This window comes from Pantherophis guttatus, chromosome 1 (assembly GCF_059756535.1).
Source record: "Pantherophis guttatus breed Tessera chromosome 1, ASM5975653v1, whole genome shotgun sequence".
NCBI classification, from domain to species: domain Eukaryota; kingdom Metazoa; phylum Chordata; class Lepidosauria; order Squamata; family Colubridae; genus Pantherophis; species Pantherophis guttatus.
Window position 1 is genome coordinate 321,504,015 of NC_142063.1, and position 23,974 is coordinate 321,527,988.

The following is a 23,974-nucleotide window of genomic DNA, read 5'->3' on the forward strand; positions in this document are numbered from 1 at the left end:
ATCGAAGATCAACTTGTTCTGGACATAAGAAACAAAATAGTGCAGGGACATTCTGAGACATTATTTGTCCTTTGGAAGCACTGCTGAACTATGCCAAGCAGCAGAAGTTGCTGATTCGCAACTGAAAGTTATGAGGCATAACAACAATTGTACTTCGCATTTGGCCATCAGCTGTGATAAAAGTTTCTGGAAAGGAAACAAACCAGCAGTATCATCAGAAGCCTAGCTCAGTCCTAAGAAGGGAATTTGGAGCAGGCAAAATGCCTTGGAAACAGGGTGAGGTGTATGCAAACAATACAGCTGATGCTGTGTGAAACATGCCAACAAACAACGTTCAGCCTATGGCAGAAATGTCCTAAACGTGGAGGGAACAACCTCAGGGCGAAAATGTCCAAAAGTAGATAAAGAATTCAGGAAATATAAACAGAGGAGTCAAACCAATACAAATCTGGAGAAGTTTATTTCTTCAGAGGTTCAATCAACATGGAAAGAGCAAGACATTTAGATTAAAACAATACCCACAGATAAGGATTGTGACTGAAAAAAGCAGCTAAGCACTCTCCCTCTGTCACATGATGTCGCATAGACTCAAGCTGTATTTTGAATTTATCTGGAAAAAATATTAGGACTGAAATAGGTAAGGATTTTACGCTCACTGTTTCGTCATGATCTGAGGCAGCGGACATGTGCTGAGATCTGGCAGAGAGAGACTTGGAGCGGAAGTTTGGGAGACTGAGATGAGGAAGATGGTTAGCAGGCTGGATTTAAGCAGTTTCAGCTGCCGAAGAATCATGTGTTCCAGAATGGACTGAAGGCCATTAAATAGATCGGGTTAAAAAGAAGGACCATACTTTGGGAGGCTGCGTCCACCTAACCAGAGAGGAAGAAAAAGATCCGTAGAAGATTCAAAAAGATGACGAACGTATTTCTAGCAAAGAGAAATTTCCAGCCAAGTGTTATTAATAATTGATTATTAAGGGGTGAGGGAGACTTCATCCATAGTTATGCACTTAGTTATATTCCAAAATAAACACATTGATCCTAGAAGAAGAATTACTTTGAAGGCAGGGAAATGTCAATCAATGAAGGTAGAGCAGTTAGAATCATAAAACGATTTATTGCTTTTTACTGCATTCCGGCCTTGTTATGTCTGTTCAGGAGAAAAGGGAAGGAAATCTGAGTATCTACTTAAGCTAAATGCTGCTTACACAATTAGCCTTGCATCACTGAAGGAAAAATCAGGGCTTTTCATTTTGCAAAGTTACAAATACAGGTGTAAGGGTTCCAAGTAACACCCCCAACCAAATAAGACTCCAAGGACAGCAGTTCCTCAACGCCAAGTGTGGCATGGCTTGTGGGCGTGGCAGGGGAAGGATACTGTAAAATCTCCATTCCCTCTCCAATCCAGGGGAAGGTTACTGCAAAATCCCCATTTCCTCCTGATCAGCTGGGATGTGGGAGGCAGACAATAGATGGGGGCAGGGCCAGTCAAAAAATTTTAATACCGGTTCTCCGAACTACTCAAAATTTCCACTACCGGTTCTCCAGAACTGGTCAGAACCTGCTGAAACCCACCTCTGCTATGCTTCTGATAAAATAGATTGTGATCTATGAGACTTATACCATATTTGTTAATAATAAGATGCTCTTTATTTATTTTTTATACTACAAATTAACCCTTGTTCTTTGAAAAAGATTACAAAACATATGCTTTACAACAGTGTAAATGTCTAATTTTATTTTTAGCCAGTCATCTGTTCCCCTCTGAAAGATTTTGTTCTTCTTTATTTGCCATTACCTTTTGGAAAACATTGCTACCTATTTTTGTACTTTCACAAATCCAGACAGACAAGTATAGATAGACGGATAATTTGCATTGCCTTTTATTTACCTTTCTGTAGAAGAGAATATAGAAATTTACATTTCAGAAGCTTCTTGGGATAATTCCAGTGGTGGGTGGACCCCAGTTCGGACCGGTTCGCAAGAACCGGTAGTAAAACCGGTGGGAGGCTCCACCCATTGACCCGGACGTCATCATAGGTGATCTGCGCATGCACAGAAGCGTGGGCGCAATGCGAACCGGTAGTAAAGGTAAATAGAACCCACTCCTGGATAGTTCCCATTTACAAACAAAAGGATCCTTTGGAGCAGCGCCCCCCTCTCCAACTTTTTGGGCACCAGGGATTGGTTCGATGGAGGGTAGTTTTTTCGTGGACCGGTGTGTGTGTGTACATGTGGTTTTGCGCACTGCCTGGATACCACATACTGTATGCACTAGCTATCTAAGAGATATTTAGGAAACTCCAAGTTTCATGCAGTGCTGTTTTTCTTTTTAATTCTTTGTAGTTATCTGCTGCAGAGTGTGGTATCTGTGGTGACCAACTCTCTTCATCTGGTGGATAGAATTATCCTTCACTCTCAGATATTTAGAAGCAGAAATTTGGCCTCAATTCTTTGACCTTTGCAACATCTCTGACTGACTTCAAGCCAGGAATTCTCACAAAACTTCATTTGTTCCAATATAATGCCTTTTAAATTTAAAGTTTTCATTAGGAGGGTTTTTTTTTTTTAGTCTAGAGGAATAAATAATGCATTATTCAGTCACATGTGACAATTTACACATTCATAAATTGATAAAGATAGAATGGAAAGGGGAAAGCGGAAGAGGGGGAAATGGAAGACAATTTTGTGTCCTTGGAAAAGTTATGAGTTATTACTAGAAACCAACAGACATGCAGATCGTTTGTCCACGTGGTCGGCCTACAGGAGTCAAAATAGATTCAATAGATTCCCCTACTTCCAGTGGTGGGATTCAGCCGGTTCTGTCTGGTTTGGCGAACCGGTAATGGCGATTACGGGAGGCTCCGCCCACCCACCCGGACGTAATGCGCGAGCATAGAGCATGCGTGGAAAGCTGTGTGCATGCATAGTGGAGGCGCACGCGAGCAAAGTAAGTTGTTTTGGGGGCATTTTGGAGGCCATTTTTCAGGCCATTTTCAGGTTGGTTTTTTTGGCCGATTTTTGGCTGTTTTTTGGCTGTTTTTGGTGTGCTTTCAGGCCATTTTTTGGGCTGTTTGGGGGCCATTTTCAGGTTCTTTTTTGGTGCTCCAGTGCCCATGAAGACCAGCTGCCTGCCGCGCATACCCACAGAGAGGGCTATATGTGCCACCTCTGGCATGCGTGCCATAGGTTCGCCATCACAGTTCTAGCGTATTCCCACAGATGCAGGATCCGCTTTTCAGATCATTGAATGCCACTTTGCACAGTCAACTGCATCTTCAGGATGTAGGCCCACAGCTTGCATACCTTTGTTGATGCTGTCTTGCCCTCTCAGTTTTGGGTGCCCGCGAGGTCCCCGGCCATTGACTTCTAGTTAGTAGGCAGTCTTGGCAACAGTGGAAGGTGCTGTTCTCTGGACATGTCCATACCAGCAGAGCCAGCCTTCTCTCATCTTCTCTGTAATTGGTGCTATACCAAAAGTCCATGTATGATATGCCATACGCCAAATACATTTTTGAAAAACACACTTTTGCCCTTCGTTCATACCAAGGATACCAGTTAATGTGCAGTCTTTCACGTTCCTGTGAAAAAAAATGGAGATTGGATTTTCTTTTTTAAATAAAATCACATATACTGTTAGTTTTTACACATTTTATTAGAATATGCATTTCTGCAAAGCTCTTTTGAGTTTTCCTCCTGAATTTTCCTTTATAAAGCAATGTTATAAGCATAAACATTTTTTATCCTTATGAACCTCTTTCAGATTTACCCCTTTTTCAGGTCACTGTAATTATACCCAATGAATTCAATGAAGTAAGAACAATAGCTTGCTTAAAGTAGCACAATATAAACAAAAGGCTGAGGTGAGGATTTAGTTACAGACTGCTGATATCCAAAATCTCTGCATCTTTTTTTTTCTTGAATTACTGAAATAAAGAAAAATATGAAAGAAAATAGTGTGCTTGGTTTGATTAGTTCATAATTCAGTGCATGGCGTGGACCCAGAAAATGAATTCATTCAGTAAGCGAATTATGTTTAATGCAAATTAAGTTAACAATCATTCTGAACTCAAACTGAGAAGTAATTTCAATTCCATGAGATACACTATTCTTAATTTATTAAAGCACAGCATAATCCCTCTAATGGCAGCATTTAGCTGATTTTAGCTGACCTTAAAAAGCTAAGCAGAGTCAGATCTATCTAAGAGTAAAGTCCAACTTGAAAGAACTATTGGGCGCTATCTAATAAAATGAAATTCAATGGTGAAAAAAATGTAAGGTTCTACATTTAGGCAAGAAAAACCAAATGCACAGGTGTAGTACAGGAAGTACCTGGTTTAAGAATAATAACTGTGAAAGGGATCTTGGATTTATGCAGTACTTAATCCATTTAAATTGCAATTAGGTTCATTTTTAAATGTAATGTAATCTTTGTTCATATTCCATCACTGTTTTGGCTTAGCATTTTCACTTCTTAGAGCACATTGTACTGTATTCCCCCCTCGGGGTGTCTGCAATGAGATCAAAATAATCAAAATGGAAGCCTCACCACACAAAAGTCTTACCTCTTTTTCACATCTTGACTGTTTGAACTGCCTAATGTCGAAAGTCAAGTCCAGTGGTGTGTCCCTGGTCTACAGAAACTTTATCAAAGAAGTTATTGTACTGATAAAGGAAAATATTTGTAGCTCAGGGTTGAAATGAGGGCTTCTTGGTGCACTCTGAGCTTGGTTGTTTTCTTTCAGATGTTTGATTACCCAAATTAGGTAACATCATCAGTGCTCCCGTGTCACAAGTTATTGTGCCCCCATAAACTTGAAAGAGATGGTGCTGTGTTTATTAGTGAGGTATATCTGGTTGCCAAGGGTTACAAGAGGCTTCTGGCCACTGAAATTCCAAGCAGGAGAATGGGCCAATGCACAAGTCACTCTATGAAGAAAGGAGAGTTAGAAGAATACCAGGTAAGAGGCATCCACTCTTCAACTCCAACCATTGGTTCTCATCATTATTCATGTCTTGTCAAAGGCAGACATGTAGAACCCCCAAACTTTGGGGTACTAGGGATCAGTTCTGTTGTTGGGAAAAAAATGTCCATGGACAGGGAAGGCATGGTTTTGTGCACTACCTAGATCCTGCACATGCGCAGATGAAGCTTCATTCGCTTGTACTGCCTGGTTTGTGACAGGCCATTGACTGGTACCAGTCTGCGGCCAAGGGGTTGGGGACTCCTGATGTAGAATACAAAATCATATTCAGCTAAGTGGCGTCATATCATCTTGACAAAAACCCAGAACTCATTTCATATCCAACCAGTAAGAAGCCACAACTATCTATGATGTGATTGAAATGGCTGCCTCACTTGTATGTTCAACTATAGTATTGGTAGGCTGATTGAATTAAGATTTCTCCAGAATAAACAAAAACGAGGCCCAGACAAATTAAGGCAGAGATGGACAACCGGTTGGCCCAGAACTATGTTCCCTTTTTCTTCCCGCTTCAAGGTTTTGGGAAGCAGAAGGCCACAGTGCCATTGATTCAGTAGGGTCATCAAGACAGACAGGTCCCAGAATATCATGTTTTGAGGCTTATCTAATACTTTATTTTCAATCACAAGGAAAATATATCTTTGTTTTTATTGGTTTGCCCCTTAAATTCAGCAGCCCAGTTTCTGGAAAGTCTGGGGAATGAAGGAACATACGCAATCCATTGTCTGCAAGTTGCCCATCCTTCAGTTAGGGATGCATAAATCTTTCATGCAGCCTGCTGAACAGGATCCTATCCCTCCCTTTCAGGAGAACACATGACTCTGAGCATGAATAACTGAGGAGCAACAGGATAAGAAGAATATTGCTATAATGCTATGCTCCTGGGCTTCCCAGATATTCCCAGATAATGAAACAGGATGCTGCAATAGGTAGGCTTTTTATTAATCCATCTTAAATCTGATGAGATGGCTCTATCCAGAACAGAGAGCTCATATTTGGCCCCGCATCTTCATAGCAGGATGTTTGTTTTGTTTCTCTTGACACTTTGAGGTAAGAGTCTGCTAAAGCCACATGACTATTCTCTTACTTCTCTGATAAATTCCACACATTTTATGAAAACATTATTTTAACTTTCTTAGGATATCACAAATAATGGCCAAGGGAGGCTTTTCAAATTTATCTTATGTATTCCTATGTTGAAAACCAGGTGATTTGTGCCAATGCTGGCAGATAGGCCAAATGTATGGTTGCATTTAGGTTTATTTTTGTGTCTGTGTGTGTTTAAAAGAAGCAGGTAGGTTCTCTCTAGTCCTCTATCCCAGTGGTCACCAACTGGTGGTCCGTGAGAAAATTTTGGTGATCTGCAGAAAAATTATTTGCATTTTTTTATATTGCACTAAATCAGGGGTCCTCAAACTATTCCCCTGGGCCGGATTTGTGCAATGAACATTTGTGTTGCTGTAGAGAGCCTCCCCCATTGGGGTCTTTTTGTGCAGGTTGGAGGGGGGCAGAAATTCCAACTTGGAGTCTGCTTCAGCCTCCTGGTGCGGAGCTTTGGGCAAAGGCTGAAGGGAAGTGCCACTGGTGGCGAAGAGCCGGAGGGCCTTGTTCCAGTGGGACTGCATCATGGCCTGGAACCGATTGACCATTTTAGCCCTCTGAGCCTCCAGGCGCCGGTACCTGGCCTTGCACTCCCACAGGTCTTCCCTCTGCTTGGAAAGCCTATGCTTGTAGTCTTCAGTGAGGTGCTTCTGCTGAGCCTCCTTCTCGGTCAGATCCAATTTGAACTGAGCCAGCTATTTTGCTAATTCTTTCTCGTGGTGGCTGCTTAGCTCCAACAACTGCTTCCTGTTGGAGCCCTAAGGCGCCCGGCCAGGGAGGCGAGGAGTTACTGGCAGGGGAGGGATGTGAGGCGCCCCTCGATGTGAGTGACATTGAGTTGGCCATTGAGTTGGCCACACCCACCCAGTCACATGACCACCTAGCCACGCCCACCCAGCTGGTCATTAGGCAGATCATATTAGTGGTCCGTGAGATTTAAAATTATGAATTTAGTGGTCCCTGAGGTCCAAAAGGTTGGGGACCCCTGCTCTATTCCTATCCTATCACACTGGAAATGAAAATAAGAATGGTTTCATTTTGTAGTATGACATCTTTGTCGTTTCCTGCAGGTGTTGACATTTCTCACCAAAGGAGAAATACTTCGGTAAGTTGATCTTTAATTTTATTTCACATAGTCTGAGTTTTGCTAGAAGTAAAGAAGACCAATCCAGATCAGAACAACGTGGGCGCAAGAAGCTGACATTAGTATTCTAATCTAAATTGGATGCCAAGTTTTTGTTCTAGGGCTTAAAAAAAGTGGGGAAGTCAGAGATGCTAAGGACATCTTTAAAGTCAAAGCAGTTTTGCCCCAGGGTTATATGTAGGGTTATATGGCTCCTGTTTAATGAGAAATAAGAAACTCTTGTTCACACAGTAGGAGCTGGAATCATGCTTTGCTTTTCTGGTTTGCCAGGGGGTTGTAAAAATTGCAACCAATTAGTCATGATGTTACTAGAGGACCATGTGTGTGAAATGTTCGGTCTTTTGTTGTTTGTTTTGAGGAGGGCTTTCAAAGTGTGAAATCAATTCCTTAAACCATTGCAAGACTAGTCATTAATTTTGACCTTCAAATGCTGAAAACACACAATATTGATATTTTGGCTACATCCCGAGGGAGTGAGGAGGTAGGCAAATACATTTATCATAATTCTTGCATGGTGTAAGTTGCTTGAATTTTAGGAGCTATAATTGCCTTTCATAGTTACTTGTGAAGAGCTAATCCATTAACCATCCAAGCGTTATTTATACTCTTAAAGGTCCTATTGATAAAAGCAGGTAGCTCAATTTGAAGCCATATACTAGTTAGCACACAAGTTTAGTTCCCAGGCAGAGGATTCACCCAGCTTGAACTAATCTGTGTTATATTTTAGGGTTATGGTGTCAGCAGAGAGCTTTCTAACAAGTAGACTGTTCCAGTAAATTAGGACCTTGGCAAATTTTTCTTAGTTCAGAACTAAGTAACAGTCTACCAAAAACCAAAAAGCATTTGATGGAATTCCAGCAAATGAAGTGCTATAAGAAGACACTGTTTCTAAGTAGTACAAAAGCAGAGTTTCTTGTTTTATTGGGAGCATAAATGATATTTATTTGCCTTTGAATTAATTTGGATTCTTGATGACAATATATACAAATCCATTAAGTTTTCCAAGCTTGCTTCTTGCTTACTACTTACAAAGTATTAGCCATTATCTTCTTCCTAAAACTGAGAGAACATGAGTGGCCCAAAATATCTTAATTTGATGGCGTGTGTTGAATTTTATGGTTACAATGAAATTATTCAGTTAATAAAGTGCAAGAACCAGCTTTTCTGGTTAGTTACTTCCTATTTTCCTTTCTAAAAATGCAAAAGAGAAAAATTTTCTGTTTTGAAATATTCATGAGTTAGCATCAGTAAATGCTTGAGCAAACTGTGAGAGAAACTTATTTGAGTTCCGGGGACCTGGTACTTTTGATGTCCTGCTTTAGGTATTGGTTGAACTTCATGTTTCACCAAGACATCTAGATCCTTTTCACATGTGCTGTTGTCCCTCATTGGTCTCCTTCATTTTATACTCATGCTTTTAATTAGTCCCACCCAAATATGGTACTTGTATTTGTCCTTCTGAAATCCCTGTTGTTGGCCTTTGCCCATTCTTTTAAGTGTTCAAAATCATCCTGAATCTTGATATTGTTCTTTAAGAGGTTTGATAAATTAATAATCAGTTTTTGTAACACTTTATCCAAGTGGCTGATAAATAAGTTGAACATTATAAGTGCTAAAATGGAGTCCCGCAGTATGTCATTTGCCACTTCCTTTTATCTCGACGCAGATGTATAGATATTTGTCAAAGGGTTTAAATAATCTTTGGAGCTTTTCTATTGCATCTTGAATGTGTGCTCCAGGAAGGAAACACACACTTCTTTTGATCTGGGGTAATCAATGGATTACGCAAAATGGTGTAGCAGTATTCAAAATTTAGTCACTACACTATTAATAAAAACAGTATGCCAATGCTCTTATTAGCAGAAGCAGCATAAAAAGTGTTGTTCATTAGCAGCAGAACAAGCAACACACAGCTAGCAGAATTTATTTTCTCTTGTAAGTGTGTATATATCGGCCACGCAGGATGTTACGAAACAGCCGACTAATCTGCAAACATCAACTCCATCTGCTAATCAACATGTAACTACACAGCCAACCAACCCGCTTACAACAAAGCCAGCACTCCCCACCTCCCCACCAGTATTTATAGAGAGACAGCATCTCCGATCACGCTTTGCTCGCACAAGCATGAAGCCGAAGACACCAGCCTGAAGATGACGAGTGGGACCTCGTCAAAATGTTTTTTTTTTTTAATTTGATTTATATGCCGCCCTTCTCCGGAGACTCAGGGCAGCTTACAATGTGCTAAGCGAAAAAAATGTTGCCAAGATATTCTCAATCTTACATGGGAAAAGATCCGAATACGCCAAGACTTACATATATATAATATATCAACAATCTATGCCATCCAGAATTAGTGTTATGGGGCGGGGTAACAGAAAGGGAAAAAGCCTTCCAAAAAATGTTAATTTTTAAAAAAAAAAAAAACAGGAGCAGAGCTCTTTCAAAGGAGTATTAAACACACATACACATATATAAAAATGGCCACATGAATCCAATAAGAACTTTGGTCAAGCATCACAAGGCAAAGTATTATATGGCCAGTAGACACAAACACAAACACATCAATAGCAGGCAAGCAGATAACAAGATCTGGCAATGGTTAAGAGCAGGAAAGTTGAAGAAAGAGACAGAGGGGTTAACTGTGGTTGCACAAGACCAAACCTTAAGAACAAATGCACACAAAGCTAGAATTTAGAAGACAACAACAGACAGTAAATGTCATCTCCACAAAGAAGCTGAAGAAACAGTGGTCTACCTAGTTAGCTGCTGTAAGAAGATCGCACAGACTGATTACAAACAACGGTATGACAAAGTAGTAACAATAGTGCATTGGAATAGCTACAAGAAATACCACTTGCCTATAAAGAAGGATTGGTGGGAATACAAAATATACAGAGCAATAAAAAATGAAGTGCTCTGGGACAAGCCTTTGCCACATAACACCACAGACTTAACAATTGTCAATAAGAGAGACAAAAATGTCTGAATAGTGGACATGGCAGTATGTGGAGACAACAGAATGGAAGAAAAAGAACTGGGGTGGGGAATCACAAAATGCAAAGATCTGCAAATAGAAAACAAAAATAATACCAGGGATGAAATGTTCCCGGTTCGGACCGGATTGGCCGATCCGGTAGCAATGGTGGCGGGTGGTTCGGAGAACCGGTAGCAAAAATTCCTGCCCCACCCCCATGCCCAGCTGAGCCCTACAATCATCAGAGGCTTTTTTTTTTAACTTTTAAAAGCATTTTTTCTACAACTTCTTCAGCCGAAAAATGCTTTTAAAAGTTAAAAAAGAAAGCCTCTGATGATCGTGCCACTCAGCTGGGATTGTCAGAGGCTTTTAAAAGCATTTTTTCGGCCAAAGAGGTTGTAGAAAAAAAAATTCTTTAAAAGCCTCTGACGATCCCAGCTGAGTTGCCTGATCGTCAGAGGCTTTTAAAAGCATTTTTTTCTGCAACCTCTTAAGGTTGTAGAAAAAATGCTTTTAAAAAAAAAGTTGGCCACGCCCACCCAGTCACATTACCCCCACCACCACCAAGCCACGCCCACAGAACCGGTAGTAATAAATTTTACATTTCACCACTGAATAATACCAATAGTGATAGGCATCTTTGGTGCAATCCCCAAAGCATCTGGGGCTTCCCTTTATTAACACTAATACCATAGATAAAATCATCACAATTGCAAAAGGCAGCTTTATGTGAAACAGCCTATATCCTGCAATGATTCCTTTAACACCGTCAAACCTGCCTATCCCAGGTCTTTAGAAAAGACTGTGTAATTGGATAAAAATGCCAAATCTAGTCTAAATATTTGGATGACTATACAATAGTTAAAATAAAGATCTCCAGTGAAGCACTATCTTGATGTGGTTGAGGGCTTGTGTGCTTGTGTGCTTAAGGATGAGAGCTATGTCAAGGTGCAATCATACTGGACAGGTCTTATTAGAAGTTAATAATATAGTAGTGGACTGGAAACCCTGGATAGTTTGACCAGAAAATTAATGGCAATGAATCATACCCTTAATCCAGCCAGCGATGCTGACAATTTCTATTTCAGTTTCTACTTACCAAGGAGCATAATAGGTGTGGAATGTTGCAAGTACCCCAACCAGTTAAAGAAGAAAAAGGGACATTGGAAGAATATCTGAAGAACAGTGAAGAAGATACACTGAAGATAGTACACCAGGAAGGCTTATTGAATACCAGTGAGACCAAACTACCATGTTTTCCCGAAAATAAGACCCTGTCTTATATTTTTTTGAACCCCGAAATAAATGCTTGGCCTTATTTTCGGGGAGGTCTTATTATTTTGGGGTGCGTGGAGTAAAACGGGGATCCTCTTGCCATTTTACCTGATTTCCAGCTCTGTCTCCCTAACCCTAACCAGAGGAAATGGTGGGGACTGGCTACTCATGCATTTAAATATTTTCAGGGAGGGCTTATTTTCGAGGGAGGGCTTATTTTGGGGGGAGGGCTTATTTTCAGGGAAACACGGTAGACTGAGAAAGAACCGATGAAGACAGAAAAGAAACACAACAAGGCAAAGCATTACATGGCAAGTACACACAAAGACAACTAGCAGGCAAAGCTAGGATTTTAAAAAGTATTTTCTTAAGTTATACCTTCAATTTCTTCTGGTCACAGTTTCTTCTTTTTTTTTTCATCCTCTGTGTAACTGCTTACTGTCAAAAGAATTACATAATGGGCATGAATGAATGTCTGGATGGATGACTCTGATTTAGTCCTGTTGTTTTATCGAGTTTTGATGGCTTCAAATTGTTAGGTAATGTGGTAAATTGTAATATGTTAAATATTCATGTAATTGCTGTTTTAGTTTGATGTTTTTATAAGTAGCAGGGGGCGGGGAGGTGGGCTTTATAAAGCCTTGTGAAAGGAGTTGAGAATTTAAAATCAGCATGTAAAATAGGGTTTATGGCAGCCTTGACAGCTAAGGACTGTATCAGCCTACCAATTGTTTTCTTCCATTTGCAGGATCCATGAAACTTTTTGTAGTTCATGCCCCCAAGGAAAAGATTACCGGAAAGAAAAACTCACAGCGGAGCAGGTGTGTAGCTGGCCACAGCTGAAGGTAAGCCCCAACACTTGCCAGCAAAAAAGAAGACTCTATGGACAGTATTCTCTGAATGAGAAGTTTAATTGTTTCTCAGTATAGGGTGGAGGAGAGATATAATAGGTAACTATTCTTGCTGCCCAGAAAGGCAGAGTCATACAAACCAGAAGTTTTGTTCTTTTCCTTCTTTTGCCTAAAACACTTTTACCACTTGAGCCATGGTGGCACAATCGTTAGAGTACAGTACTGCAGGCTACTTCTGCTGCCTGCTGTCTGCCTGCAATTTGGCAGTTCGAATCTCACCAGGCACAACGTTGACTCAGCTTTCCATCCTTCCGAGGTTGGTAAAATAAGGACCCAGATTGTTGGGGGCAATATGCTGGCTCTCTAAACTGTAAAGCACTAAATAAGTGATATTGCTATTGCTACCAGTCAACCCACTTTTTCTAACAGAAGCATTTCTTTTCACCACCAAGCCATGGTGGCACAATGGTTTGAATGCAACATTGCAGGCAAATTCTACCCACAGTCAGAAATTCAATTCTGGCCAGCAAAAGATTGACTCAGCCTTCCATCCTTCTGAAGTCAGTAAAATGAGGAGCCAGATTGTTGGGGGCAATATGGAGGCATCTACTATATACTGCACAATCATCCGGGAGGAGACTATAGGCATGGTCATCCAGATGAACTCCTATTAACTCTAATAAGCATGGGCTGTGTGATGACAGATGATAGGACTTGCGGTCCAAAATTAACCTATCAAAATTAACCAGTCACATTTACAGTACAAGACGAATGAAGCCATAGACACGCTATTCAGCAATCCTGTTTATGCTACAGGTAATCTTCAACTTAATAACTACAACTGAATCCAGAATTTTGGTTGTTAAGTTTCGTTTCTTAAGTGAGATGTCAGCCTTGAAGAAGATTGCCTTTGCTAGTTTCCTGGCCAGGAAGCTAGTGAAGAAAATTTTCCTCAGGTCTAGAGAAGCAATCTTTTTCAAGGCTATTCAGGAACAAGGAAGTCAACCAGCAGAGTTCCAGTTCCTGGCTAGCTTTGAGAAAGATTGTACATGATAACTTTCTAATTGTGCTTCGCATGGGGCCGGTGTGCTGTCAGCAAATGTAGGGAAGGGGAAGAGTAAATGGACCTAGATGCAGTGAGGCAGGGAGAAGGCTCAGACCACTTGGAAAAGGTGAGGAGGCAGCAGAGGGACAAGGCCATGTTAGGGAGGGGGAAGAGTTGCAACTGCTTCTCTAATTATTAGGGTAGGTGCTCAGCCAAGCACCCAAATTTTGATCATATGACTGCAGAAATATTGCAAAGGTCAGAATTTCTGGCAGGGGTCATAAGTCCCTTTGTTCAGCAATTGTTGAGTTAACAGTTGTTAAGTCAAGGACTACCTGTATTCACAGATGGGGAAGGGATTCTTCTTTCTCTCCTTCTTTTTATTATTTTATGAACTCCTCAGAGGATAACTTCATCTGAAATACAACTGTAGGAATGAACAGGCCCTAGTGGATCAATACTGAACTTAATGGCAAAGCATGTGCATATTAATTCCATTTAAAAAAAAACTACATTCAGCTCTAGTCAGGGTCGGCTTCACATAATTTAACAACCAGTTTTCCCCAGCACTGAAAATCTGCGCGCACTCCTTCCCCACATGCATGCGGCCTTCTGCGCATGTGCTTTGCTTGTGCATGCGCTTGCACACATGCGCGCAGCTTAAAAATGGAACTAAATAGGACGGCATAATGCCTGGGTGGATGGGTGGGTCACAACTACCGTATTTTTCGGAGTATAAGACGCACCTTAGTTGTTGGGGAGGAAAATAAGAAAAAAGCTGATTGGCAGGTGGATCAGCCTCCTGGAATAGGAGTAGGAATCAGCTCTTCCCAGAGGTGAATTTTAGCAAGCTCTGTGCCTTGCTTTTTTTTCTGCTATTTTTTCTGTCTCTGAAAGTTCTGAAACTCTGCTTCAGAAAAAACTTTTTTTCGTGCCTCTGAAAGCCTCCGAAACAGAGCTTCAGAATAAAAGCCTCTAAAGTTCTGTTTGGGGGCTTTTTTTCTGAAGCTTCGTTTCTGATGCTTTTTTCAGCCTCTGAAACCTCCGTTTGAGAAGGTGGGCGGGGCTACATTCGGAGTATAAGACGCACCCAGATTTTCACCCTCTTTTTTGGGGAAAAAAAGGTGCATTTTATACTCCAAAAAATACGGTACCGGTTTGCCTGAACTGGTCTGAACTGGCTGAATCCCACCCCTGTCTCTAGTTTGTTTCCATCAAAATATCTAGTTTTTTTCCTTCCATACAACTGCAAAAATTAAAATGATGCTTCCCCAAGTTCCAACCTACATATATTCCATCCCCATGAACCCACGTACAGAAAGAATATCTTGACCCATGTTTCAGATAAAAGGCCCATTAAAACAACACTTCCTCCACCATTATGAGTTTAACTAAAATCCAAACCTAGATTGTTTTGTCATTTGACACCATGTAACGTTGTTCTCCTGACAACATTGCAATCTGAACCTTTGCAGTTTACGCTACAATTTTAGCAGGGACAGTCCTTGATTTTTATTTTTATTTTTAAATGAAAAGTTCTTTGGGGTGCTTTTGGAATTACATTTCTGGCTACTTTGTGACTGCATTGTGTCACTAGTGCACACATATAGCTTAATGAGTCCACGTGAACACCAAAAAGTTCTATGCATTGTTCACACCTTTGCCATTTCACACATCACAGATGCTGAGGGATATTTTGAACCTGATAACACATTGTAGAACATTTATATTTTTGCAGCAGATTTTTTTTTCCCCATCAAAGAGCATTCATTTTGTTGGCTTTTTAAAGCACGGATAGAAAGCTTGTATAGCAAAGGAATACAGCAGCAGCTAACGCAACTGAAATACAGATTCAGATCATACCTCCTATTTAATGCAGGAAATCTAAAGCTTGATAATCTTAACAAATGGCTGTCTAATCCCTGATAAAAACCTTCAGCAGTGCAAATGGAGATGTATATCTTGGAGACAGACTGAATATGAGACTATAAGCTTGTCCTACTTTCATGTAAAGTGTTGAGAGAGAGATGGCTCAGTCCTCAGATACTTGTATCTTTAACAGCCCATAAACTCTACTGGCCTTAAAAACAGCCTCAAAAAAGTAGGCTGTAATGGAACATTGATTGATTGATTGAATGAATGAATGACTGATTGACTGATTATGTGCCATATAACTGTTGTTGATTCTTAGCAACCACATAGATTTTCTCCATGATGATCTGTTTCTAATCTGATCTTGTAGGTAGCCGCTGGAAATAACTCCATCCTCTTTGCCATTGATCGGCCTCTTTTTCTTTTTCTTTCTACTTTTCCCAGTGTTAGAACTTTCTCCAGAGAGTTAGAGCTTCTCACATTGTGTTCTAAATAGGATGATTTGATCTTGGTAATTTGTGCTTCAAGTGAGACCGCTGAATTGACTGATGGAACCATTTAGCAGTTAGATTAAGTTGTAATATTATTTGTTTGACTACAGCTTCATTTGATGTGAGAATTCAATCATTGTGGTTAGTTAACTAGGATTTATAGCTTAGAGTTATGTGTGACCGTATATGTGAAGGTGTGCATCATGGTCTCTTCGTCTCCATCTTTCTCAATTTTAAACTCATTTCATGTTTGTTTATTGTTTTGGATTTTAGTGATTGTAATCCATTTATGGTTGTCTCCAGGCATAAGATGAATGAATGAATGAATGAATGAATGAATGAATGAATGAATGAATGAATGAATGAATGAAAAACCTACCCATTTTGGGTATCATTCCACTACCACTGCCACATTTGGCTGCAAAATCTGGGGCCAAGGCTAAATCAGAGGCAACAGAAGTCTAATCATAGATCCAGATGTCCCGATGAGTTGTTATAGTTTCCTAATATCATCAATAAGCAAAGCTATTGTTGTCTAATGTATCTAGGAAGGTTGGAGAGGGCAATGTACAGTAGGCAACGACATAAATTCCATTATAGTTTATTACCCTTTTATTTGCTACATGATGCATATTTGATGCATATTCAAAAAGAAAATAGTGAGTGGATTATCTATTTTCCTATATCTAAAGGAAAACTAAGATTGTGCAACAATCAAACCCTGATGTCTGCTCAAATCTTGGCAAATATTTCAAAATGTGAATTGAGGATAATTCAGGAAACTCTAAAAATGAAAACAGGAAAGAATAAATTGTTGTGGCTCGCCAGCGGCCAGCAGAGCTGGCAGCAGATTCAGACAGTGAGGAGGTTGGGGAGGAATGTGGACCAGTCCTAGAGTCTGGGGAAGGCTCGGACAATGGCTCTGAGTTGGAGGCAAAGAGGGAGCCAAGGCCAGCTGGTAGTTCTTTGCTGCCTCCGGAGTCTCCGGAGTCTGACATTAGTGAGGCAGAAGAACAGCGTGAGCCTGTTCCCAGTGTGCGCATGCGCTGAGCTGCTAGGAGACAGGAACAATTAAGGAAACAGGGTCGATTTGGGAGTAAGGCTTGGAGATGATTGGCCCATAAAACATAAAAGAGAAGCGAACAGGACGTGAGCTTTTGCAGGAAGCAATTAGTTCATCTGGCCGATTCAAGATTTGAAACATCTGTTTGTGACTCTGTGCCAAGTTTGGTCTTGCCCTGCGTCTGGAAATTAGCCCTTTGGCAGCGTTCCACATGAGATAGGTGGGTGTTGATAACCTTCCTCTGAAAGACTGTTTATCAAGCCTTATGGACTAAATAAAAGTAATTTACAGCTGTATGAATTAAAGAGGTTTGCCGGGACTAAGTTTGTGCTGTTTACTTTCTAAGGAAGCCTAGGTCAGAACATAAATCCAGGTTTTTAACCTAATAATCCCCTGTGAAAATATAATATTTCTTCAAACTTCTTTTTTCTTTTATTGCCTCCTATTCAAGTTTCATTCATGCCATCCTCTACTGAAAACTCATCACTTTCAATTAACTCAAAGCAACCATCCATCTAGGAGCAAACACAAAAATAAGTAAAACAAAAATACTGCCGTTTAATGTTTATTTAATTACCTTCTTCATATACAGACCACTGCCAGAGGACAGTTTGGATGGTGGGGAGAGAATTTGTTGTTTATGAGTGCTCCAATTTCTCTATAAGTAGGGATCCAAATTAGACTGCATAGGAAATTCTACCCCAAATCCTAATAGGAGCGGATATGAATTTGCACCTCATATTGAGGTCACTCCTATAGTCTACAAGAGGCCGTTTTATTTATTAAGAGGTCATTGGGTTTTATTTATTGTCTTGGCATAGTGGTTAGAATCAGTGGTGGGATCCTGTCGGTTTAACAATCGGTTCGGTGATCGTGCACTTCACACACGCGTGTGCGCAGTTTTATGAAAACTTACCTTCTGCGTTACTGCTGGGGAGTAACACAGCTGACGTGCGGCAATCTGCTCTGCTGCATGAATCAGCTGAGAAGATATAGGTCAGTAAATGTGAGCCCACCTGATCGTTGGAGCAAACCAGTTCCCTCCAGCTGCATGTCGGAGCTACCAGTTTGCCAGAACCGGTCCGAACCAGTAAATCCCACCCCTGGTTAGAATGCAATATTGCAGGCTAACTCACTGCTCACCACCAGGAGTTCGATTAGTTGAATCAGCCTTCCAGCCTTCTGAAGTGGGTAAAATGAGAAGCCAGATTATTGGGGGCAATATGCTGACTCTGTAAACCACTTAGAGAGGGATAGGGTTAGGGTTAAGGTTAGGGTTAAATAGTGTGAAGCAGTATATAAGTCTAAGTGCTTATTGCTATTGCTATTTATTTAATGTATACCCCAATTTTCTGGTTATACAATTCCTAAGACAGCTAAATGGAAGACGTTTTGGCCTAGTGGTGATCTCCATCAGATGGAAGATCCCAGCAGGATCCAGACAAGGGTCCAGGAAGCACAGCAAACTCAGAACTAGTTTCTGGCAGGGGAAGATTCAAACTCCAGATGATTTACTATAAATGGAGCTCAAGCTAGAGATTTGTACAAGCAGGTTCAAAGATTCATCAGTAAATAGTTTCAGACTATTTTAAGGTTTTAGTTCATCCTGATGCTTACTCTACTTAAATTGGAAGCCACATTTCCCCTACTTTAGCAGCCATTGCTTTTAGAGAAATTGTGGTGCTTATGTATTTATTTAATCTTTAGGAATGCCAGTCTTTTATTTCAAAATCCTATCCATGGTGACTTTTAATCTCCTTGGCCCCTAGCACGTCAGTTTATTCCCAAGCAAATTCATTCCAAGGAGCATTTATAGTAAGGTGCTATTATCCCTGCTACAGTGAAGGTCTGTCTTTGATAAAACATTGGAAATTTTTCTTTCCCTGAAGAATTCATTTGCAGAAAATTGCCCACAAACTTGGTGAAGAAGAGGTCTCTTGTGTTTAGCCCTCAGCAGCAGAATTTCTCCAAATGGTAATAGATCCTTTTAGATCGCTAGATCTAAAAGATGCTAAAGCAATGGTTGGGTTTTTCATAACATATAACACAATCCTGTTGTTGTCTTATCCACTATGTTATGGAAACCCAGCCATAGCACTGAATAAAAGCCCAGGATCAATCTCACAAATAGGTACAGGTAGTCCTCGATTTATGACAGTTCATGTAGTGACCATTCAAAGTTACAACAGCACTGAAAAAAGTGAACATTTTTTCACAGGTATGACCTTTGCAGCATCCCCATGATTATGTGATCATAAGTCAGATGCTTGATAACTGGTTCACACTTATGACCGTTGCTATGTCCCAAGATCATGTGATCACCTTTTATGACCTTCTGACAAGCAAAGTTAATGGGGAAACCAGATTCACTTAACAGCCAGGTTACTAATGTATCAACTGCAGTGACTCACTTAATAACTGAGGCAAGAAAGGTCGTAAAATGGGGCAAAATTCAATTAACAAATGTCTCACTTAACAACAGAAATTTGGGGCTCAATTGTGATCGTAAATCGAGGACTACCTGTAATCTAATCTAATCTAATCCAATCCAATCTAATCTAAATATATTAATAATCTAGTTCCATCAAAACTCAATATCAGTCCGTGGTCTTTTTTGAACCTGCTGCTACAGCAATATTCCATTTTTTTCTTCTTAACGTTTCCCAGAGCTGTAGCCAAGAATGAGAAAAGTATGGAAAACAGATGATGATTTCCATCTAGCTCAGTGGTTCTCAACCTTCCTAATGCCACAACCTTTTAATACAGTTCCTCATGTTGTGGTGACTCCAACCATAAAATTATTCCTAAAACCATTGAAAATATGTGTTTTCCAATGGTCTTAGGCGACCCCTGTGAAAGGGTCGTTCAACCCCCCAAAGGGGTCGCGACCCACAGGTTGAGAACCACTGATCTAGCTTGTCTTTTCCTGCAGAAGTGATTCTGGTCAGCCTAAAGGAAGAAAAGCATTGGCAAAAGGGGACAATAGGCATGGGGACATGGAGCCCTGAAAAGATTTTGCTAAAGACCTCACCAAAGAATTCATGAACCCAAAATGGCAGTTTTTAATTAGTATGATGCATTTATTACTAGAAGAGTTGCACTAGCTTGTGGGAAGAAATATCCATCTGGTTCCAAACTGGGAGAAAGACACTGGAAACATGGAGGCTGATTGGAAAGATGGTTTATTGATGAAGCAGAACCACACAGGTTTATGGCTATGGGCAGCTGACAAAATGGAGTTGGGGGGGGTTATACCTTCTTTGAGCTTTGTATTTGAGCTTCCTGTTCCTGTGCAAGAACATGTGCTTTATTGGCTGTTGTCAGATTCCTACGGGGTCATGTAGGAGTTATGTATGGGTCATAACTGGCACTATAGGCAAAAGAGGAAATGCAAATCCTAGGTTCTTGCCTGAGCTAATCTGGTTTATCTCTGGTTTATTGATTATCTGAGCTCCCAGGTGACGTTTGGACTGCTCTGGGATGGTGCAATGAAGGGGCTTGTGTTCTGAAAGGGTGTTGGGCAATTCCTATTGTGGCTTAATGGCTTTCGTCCTGTTATGGATCTTGAGTGCGGGGGTTGCTTCTGCCTCAGAAAAAAAAAATATGTTTTTCCATTTCTCCCTTTGGGGAAATATAATATTCTGCCTTTTTTAATATTTCCCAAAATATGTCATTCTTCTAGGAGGGATAGACACTGACTTTCTACAAGCTCGACATAGTTTTGAATGTGAAGAAAATATATGAGAGTGCTTAGCAGGTACCAATGATAGTATATACTTGTAGGTTCCAGATTGAAATACTGAAGTCTTTATGAGGCTGCCTTTGTATCTAGTCCAAAGACTTCAGTTTGTATAGAATTTAGGAACTGGTTTAATATCTGGAAAGTTATGTTTGACCAAGAAGCCTTCTAACTCCTAAATAAAAATTCAAGGTGATGCCCATTTCCAGACTCAAGGCCATTCATATAGTCTGAAAGATTTAGATCAAGCACCGTCTCATTTAATGCCATATTGCTTGTTGCAATGGAAGAATTAGTTGTACGGCATGCAAGCAAAGCAGATAGCGTTAATTGCCCAGAAGTGATGGAGATGCTGTTTCTGTGAGAAGATAGAATGAGCATGTGCAAATCACATTTAAAGATTCAACCACTGCAGGGTTTAATTAAAATCCAAGAATAAATATAGTTAGCCACACTGTCAGTTTAGATTACAGTGAGTATGTTTACATTTCTTACACATTTAATGAATACTATTTGCATAGATGAATGTGTAGGCCAACATTTGGCATTTATGTGATCAACTCATTGCTGGAGGAAAACAGAATACTGGAAATTGTATGAAATACAACTTAAAGAACTTATCTCTGTCTGTCTGTCTGTCTCTCTCTCTCTCTCTCTCTCTCTGTCTCTCGCTCCCACCTCTCTCTCTATGTATGTGTGTGTGTGTGTGTATCCCTTCTCCCATATTAAGGACACATTCAGTAAAAAGAAAAAAAGATACGAAAGAAGAAAAGCAGAAAGAAAATAAATCACCCACATTAGTAGAGAAAACATATGTGAAGAGATACAGGTTTAACAGGTGCCTAGAATGATAGCTGACCCATGAATTTCAGGGGTGAACATTCCAAAGTGCAGGTAACCACAGTCAAAATCGCTCAGAGACAAGGGCTACTTAGGTAGGAAATATTTGTTTATTGTATGTAGGACACAACAGGCACATCACATCACCAGCAATCTCTGAAAAGGTGGAAGAGATATTACAAAATACAGTATATATCCAGTCACATTCCAGAACCTTTGCATCCTTTAAAAATATTGCCCATTATGAAGAGAAATCTTGGATTTCTTTTTCTTGTTGCCCTTTGTCCCATCTTTTGGAGATAGTAGTTGCATGACTACATTCTCTGCACTTCAGGTCTCCTATCTAGGCAATTCTCACAAGTTAAGCTGAAATCTTCTTGCAATTAACAGAGCCCTCACACCACCACTGAGAAAGTGAACAACTGCAAGATGGCACACTGCGGTTCTTGGCACATACCGCAAGACTTCTGATAATCTCAGCAAGTAATATGATGTATAATTAGAAAAAGACTCTGGTCCCAAGTTGTTCAGGGCTTTGTACATCATAGGAAGAGCATTAAACCTGGCTTGATAATTAAATGAAGTCACTGAAATTGCTGACGTCTATAAAATCAAACTTTTGGTCTATCCAGCTCAACATTGCCTATACAAGAGCTTCCTTAGTTGTACATATAACATTTTGGGCACAAAAAATAGCCACTCAAAGGGGAAGAGGCATTGCCTCCCACAAAATAACTATTACTCTACATTAAAAGTAAAGGTAAAGTTTCCTCTCACACATATGTGCTAGTTCCTTCCTTGAGTGAGGGTGCCTTTCCCGCCACCTTGAAAGAGGGGGTGGTGAGGCCCCTCCTCAAGAAGCCATCCCTGGACCCGGCTGTATTAGTAAATTATCGTCCGGTCTCCAACCTTGGTTTTGTGGCGAAAGTTGTCGAGAGTGTGGTGGCACGACAGCTACCCCAGTACCTGGAGGAAGCTGTCTATCTGGACCTGTACCAGTCGGGCTTCAGGCAGGGGTACAGCACAGAAACAGCATTGGTCGCGTTGGTTGATCTCTGGAGGGCTCAGGACAGGGGTTGCTCCTCTGTCCTGGTCCTATTAGATCTCTCAGCGGCTTTTGATACTATTGACCATGGTATCATGCTGCAGCGGTTGAGGGGATTAGGAATTGGAGGCACTGTGTTACGGTGGTTCTCCTCCTACCTCTCTGACCGCTCGCAGTTTGTGTTGGCAGGGGAGCAGAGGTCGACCTCGAGGCGCCTTTGCTTGGGGGGTGCTGCAGGGATCAGTCCTCTCGCCCCTTCTGTTCAACATTTATGTGAAGCCGCTGGGTGAGATCATCCGTGGTTTGGGGGTGAGAGTCCACCAGTACGCTGATGACACCCAGCTGTACATCTCCACCCCAAACCACACCAATGATGCCCTTGATGTGATGTCCTGCTGCCTGGAGGCCGTGCGGGTCTGGATGGGGAGAAATAGGCTCAAGCTCAACCCTTCCAAGACTGAGTGGCTGTGGCTTCTGGCGTCCCGGTATAGTCAGCTGGTGCCATCGCTGACTATTGGGGGTGAATCTCTGCCCCCCACAGAGAGGGCTCGCAATCTGGGCATCCTTCTGGACTCACGGCTGTCTTTAGAAGAGCACATGACGGCCGTAGCCAGGGGGGCTTTTTATCAGGTCCGTCTGATCCGCCAGTTGTGTCCCTTTCTGGACTGGGATGCCTTGCGCATAGTCACTCACACCCTCATCACCTCCCATCTGGACTATTGTAATGCTCTCTACATGGGGCTTCCCTTGGAGAGCACTCGGAGGCTCCAACTGGTCCGGAATGCGGCCGCGTGGGTGGTTATGGGCGCACCTCGTTACACCCATGTAACACCCTTCCTGTGCGAGCTGCACTGGCTCCCAGTGGTCTTCCGAGTGCAATTCAAGGTGTTGGTTACCACCTTTAAAGCGCTCCATGGCATAAGACCAGGATATCTACGGGACCGCCTTCTGCCACCAACAGCCTCCCACTGACCAGTTTGCTCCCATAGAGAGGGAATCCTCAGGGTGCGGTCGGCCAAGTTGTGCCGGCTGGCGACACCCAGGAGGAGAGCCTTCTCTATCAGAGCTCCTGCCCTTTGGAATGAATTGCCCCCGGATATTCGTAACATCTCTGATCTCCGGGTCTTTCGCTGTGCCCTCAAGACCCTACTGTTCTGACAGGCAGGGTTGGCTAATTGTCTAATTGAATGATTTTAAACTGGGTTTTAACTTTTGGTTTTAAAATTCGGCCAAAACTATTTAATGATTTTAATTAATTTTAACTACGATATTGTATATTTATGTTTTTAATTGGCTGTACACCGCCCCGAGTCCTTCGGGTTAGGGCGGTATATAAATAAAATTATTATTATTATTATTATTATTATTATTATTATTATTATTAGTTGTTCTCGACTCTAGGGGGCGGTGCTCATCTCCGTTTCAAAGCTGAAGAGCCAGCACTATCTGAAGATGTCTCCGTGGTCATGTGGCTGGCATGACTAAATGTCAAAGACACACGGAACGCTGTTACCTTCCCACCAAAGGTGGTCCCTATTTTTCTACT

The 23,974-nt window shown here is 41.2% G+C and overlaps 1 protein-coding gene and 1 long non-coding RNA gene across 2 annotated transcripts in view; one reads left to right on the forward strand and one right to left on the reverse strand.

Annotated features, from left to right (window-relative positions):
* Positions 1 to 1,097: 1,097 nt before the first annotated feature.
* LOC117667680 (uncharacterized) lies at positions 1,098 to 4,660 on the reverse strand. The gene is made up of 3 exons (XR_004592101.2): positions 4,566 to 4,660; positions 3,307 to 3,581; positions 1,098 to 1,150 (listed from the first exon to the last, which is right to left on the reverse strand). It is a non-coding gene; the product is annotated as an uncharacterized LOC117667680 (long non-coding RNA).
* Positions 4,661 to 4,851: 191 nt separating this feature from the next.
* CIB4 (calcium and integrin binding family member 4) overlaps positions 4,852 to 23,974 on the forward strand; it is a 39,463-nt gene continuing 20,340 nt past the window's right edge. Inside the window, exons 1-3 of the mRNA XM_034421231.3 lie at positions 4,852 to 4,961; positions 7,157 to 7,191; positions 12,231 to 12,327. Coding sequence (XP_034277122.1) covers positions 4,908 to 4,961; positions 7,157 to 7,191; positions 12,231 to 12,327 — 186 coding nt within the window. The 5' untranslated portion in view covers positions 4,852 to 4,907. The remainder of the gene's footprint in view (positions 4,962 to 7,156; positions 7,192 to 12,230; positions 12,328 to 23,974) is intronic.